The sequence below is a fragment of the Lactuca sativa genome, chromosome 9, assembly GCF_002870075.4.
Source record: "Lactuca sativa cultivar Salinas chromosome 9, Lsat_Salinas_v11, whole genome shotgun sequence".
Classification (NCBI taxonomy): domain Eukaryota; kingdom Viridiplantae; phylum Streptophyta; class Magnoliopsida; order Asterales; family Asteraceae; genus Lactuca; species Lactuca sativa.
Genome location: NC_056631.2, coordinates 16,532,046 through 16,535,881, shown reverse-complemented (window position 1 = coordinate 16,535,881; position 3,836 = coordinate 16,532,046). Strand labels below are relative to the sequence as shown.

At 35.3% G+C, this 3,836-nt stretch overlaps 1 protein-coding gene across 2 annotated transcripts; it reads right to left on the bottom strand.

Annotated features, from left to right (window-relative positions):
- Positions 1-1,489: 1,489 nt before the first annotated feature.
- Positions 1,490-3,608, bottom strand: LOC111885581 (serine/threonine-protein kinase OXI1). 2 transcript variants are annotated; one of them, XM_023881829.3, is made up of 3 exons: positions 3,018-3,608; positions 1,960-2,849; positions 1,490-1,796 (listed from the first exon to the last, which is right to left on the bottom strand). In XM_023881829.3, exons 1-2 carry the CDS (start codon positions 3,398-3,400, stop codon positions 1,991-1,993), a joined length of 1,242 nt encoding a protein of 413 aa, XP_023737597.1. In that variant the 5' UTR covers positions 3,401-3,608; the 3' UTR covers positions 1,490-1,796; positions 1,960-1,990. The 2 variants fall into 2 exon arrangements, with proteins under 2 accessions (XP_023737597.1, XP_052623497.1); XM_052767537.1 differs by lacking the exon at positions 1,490-1,796 and having other exon boundaries at positions 1,846-2,849.
- Positions 3,609-3,836: the final 228 nt, after the last annotated feature.

The window sequence follows — 3,836 nt, the reverse complement described above, 5'->3', positions numbered from 1 at the left end:
TTTTTTATCAACATAGCACATGCTTCGAATCAACTAAGACCACTCTGATTGATATAAACTATCCATGGCAAATACATAGTATTTTTATATTTGATTATTGTATATTTAATTTAAATGATTTAAATGATTAAAAGAATAATTTATCATAAGTTCATTGCATCCTTGCAATATGTACATCAAATTGGTTCTAGCTTAGTGATAAGAAGTTGGTTTCCTAAGTGGGAGGTCTTGGGTTCTAATTTATCCACCCTTTTTCTTTCCCGAGCATTGTGTTTTTTTTTTAAGTAAAGGAAACATGTTGACGTGAGCTACTTGATTGCTGGTGAAAGGAGTGACAATGACAAGTAACTAGAAAAAAAAATATAGCTAACGACTATTTTCTTTTGTTGCAATCAACCCAACGAAGTTTTGTCACATAAAAAGTAGACTGACATAACGAATAGTTGTGATGATAATTAGTAATGACTTGTGTGGATATTAGTGTCGGGTTCTGCGTGTTGTGTTTGTTACATGTGAAAGGACCAACAAGATTGGGCATGTTGAGCTTTCTAGAACTAGTTTTAATGATGAAGATGATGATATTCACGTTTTTTTTTTTGTACCGATGGAAGATCGAAAACTTGTTCATGTCCTATATTGTTTCAACTTTTGTGTTAGACAAACATTTGCAATTTTTATATAACTGACTTCAACTTTCCTCTCTCTTTATTTCACGGCTTATGCAATATAACATTGCCATAGTATGTAACAAAAACTTGAAGGTAATGGACCGATTGAAGACTATTGAAATAAAAATATACTTGTGTTTAGCCATGTAGCATGTTTTATGAATTCCACGACTCTCTTGTAGATGTTTGGAACGACTTTTGCCTCTCCTTTTTCTACCTTCGCTTCTTTATTACCTTGTTTCTAAACTCTAATCATATAACTGTTCGTATCTCTTAATTTTCTTGATGAGTAACAAACTGCAAATTATTTGATCAAATCACTCACGTATTTAAGTTCATTCGGTCCTTTTAGTATGGATAGAGGTTGTTTTCTCATCAAATAAAGCTTTGGGTTGTTTATTAGTTTGAATGGGGGCAATAATGATGAGCTGGTATGTTTTCATAGGTGGAGAAACGTGGACCCAAAAGTTTAGAAATTTATGAGGTGGTTAACAATTAAACAACTCACAGCCTTTGATTTTGAATACACATGGACGTAGTTGGGCTAAAAAGCTAAATTAAATTTGTCAATTCATATTTTTTTATTATTTCCATCATATATTTCTTTTTTAAAGTTGTTAGTCTTAAGAACCAACCATGTAAGAAAAATTAAACAACAAATTCAAAATTCCTCAAAAGGACTTTGTGGTATTTTCTACCAACAACAAGGACCATTTATGTAATTTTTTTCAAAATAATATGATATAATACTTTTATTTAATAATAATAAAAGATAAATACAAATTTTCATTTTAAGGATTAGGATTAGGATAAGAATATGTTGCTGAGATCATGCCATATGTACCAAAATAATGTGGCTTTGAAAGCAATTCCGAAATTTAATTCTCATGACATTATCGTTTTATAGTTGACAATGTGGTTTTTCATTTAATGTATTTGTTTAATTTTATGTGAGGTGCCAGTACCACATAAAACACACTCAACTTAACTTATGTATTTGTTTAATTTATACATTCGATTAATAAAATTCAGTCGTCTTTATTTTTGTTTCTACCTCCACCCTCTCTTCAAACCTTATTTTTGCATTTTCTTGTCACCTCCATCTCTATAATCGCTATAAATTGTAATCTGAAAATATATTATTTTTTATAATATTAACATAACATTAAAACCGAAATAAAAGAATTTAAACAAAATCGTTTATATTTATATTCATAAATACTGTAACTGATTGTTCTTTGTACGGTTTGTTTTTAATTAAATTAAAGAAAAATAATAAATAAAAGTTTACCATAAAAATATTGAATCACCGCCAAAATTTGTTAGAAAGGCAAGAAAGCGTTGTCATGTTCCTTCTCACGGATTTGGACGTCAGAATCATCGACTTGAAACACTCCTTGAACAAAAGCCTCAATATCGATCTTATTTACATCCATGCCATCCACATCCACATCCTCATCGGACGTTCCCGGAACAAATGGTGGTCTACTGATTTGTAACAGTCCCTCCCAGTCAACTCCCCGGAAGAAATCGTGGCTTTTGATCTTCGTCGTTGATATTCTCTGTTTCGGATCCTTCACCAGCAACTTTCGAATCAAGTCTCTCAACGGCGTCGGCTCTCCGACGACGTCTGCCGTCTTCGACAGAATTTGGTAAAATGTCTCCTTTCGGTTTATTCCTTTAAACGGCGTCTTCCCGTACAACATTTCGTGCAAAACGACGCCTAAACACCACCAGTCCACCGAGAAATCATGGCCGTTGCCTTGTAGCATTTCAGGCGCAACGTACTCTTCCGTTCCGACGAAGGAGTTTGATTTTGAGAAGGAATGACGAGGCTCGCAATTCGGTTCTGAGACTGAGTTGTCGACTGACTCGCCGGTGGGATGTACAGATTCCTCCACCGGGATGGCCGGGCGACAACAATTGGAAAAAAATGAAAATCGGTTTTTGTTCTTCGTTGATGGCTCGGATGTCGTCGGTGACGGCGACGGCGACGGCGTGGTTTTCGGTGATCGAGCTTCGCATGGAGGTTTTGGTGATAATTTGGTTGATAGATCGAAATCGACAAGCATTAGGTGTCCGTTTTCCTGAATCATTACATTTTCTGGCTTTAAATCTCTGTAAACGATCCCCAATCCGTGAAGATACTCCAATGCAATCACCAACTCCGCTGCATAAAACCTAAAATCACAAAATCAAAGAGACTACTGTTATATAAACATTTGATTAAAGTTAAACAGCAACTCGAGTAGATTAAATTCGATTCAGTTAGCATCTCCAATCAGGAATCCAAAGTAAAACCTCTGAACAATGCGTTTACAGAGTTGACTCAGAGGAAACAAAATTCACCTGATTATGTCATCGGAAAACATTCTCTCCGTTTGTCTCTTACGAAGGCAATTGAGATCACGCCCGGGACAATAATCAATGGCGTACCCCACGATATTCTCGGTGGATACAACACCACGAAGTTTCGGTAGCAATGGATGCTGTGATAGTCGCAACACCTCCTGCTCAAAGAAAATCTGCTTACTCTCATTACCATCGATATCTGTCTTCTTAACATTCTTCTTAATGGAAGCTCTCAAAATCGTCTTCAAAGCAAACAAATCTCCATTGGACGACTCGTCTTGGACCAGAAACACGACGCCCCTGGCTCCTCGACCTAGCGCCGATAAGACTTTCAATTGCCGGAGGTCTAACACCGGGATTTGATTTTGATCGTCGTCCATGGTGGTTTCAGGTACAGGTACAAACTCTTTTTGTTCTCCAATTTTTCAAAAATTCTCTTCTCCTTGCGATTTTATAGTTAACTGATTGAAATTTTATAATATTTGATCTGGGGATTTGGGGTACGTGATGAAGGGGGTATTGCTTTTTCTTTTTTTCTTGGTGATGAAGCATCAAACACAACACACACTTGGTATGCGAAAGAGAGTTAGTTCGAAAGGGAAATTGCTTAGCTATTACATATGACTCGATTGGTAAACAATAAAAGTGTGTAATAAAAGCGAACACAACCTTTTTTTTTTCTAGAAGAAAGTAACTTGTCAAAATGCTTATTTGCCTTGTTTCTTTTTATTTACATTTTTTAATATATTAATATAAATCAAATTATTTAGACAAAACTTCAAAAATGGTCCCTGTGGTTTCCGAAAATATCAAGTT

Bases quoted from the DNA above. Each gene is read 5' to 3' on its own strand.
- LOC111885581 (XM_023881829.3), bottom strand. From the start codon at position 3,400: ATGGACGACGATCAAAATCAAATCCCGGTGTTAGACCTCCGGCAATTG. The intron at 2,850-3,017 runs GTGAATTTTGTT...TTGTGATTTTAG, and splicing joins TTTTCCGATGACATAATCAG to GTTTTATGCAGCGGAGTTGG.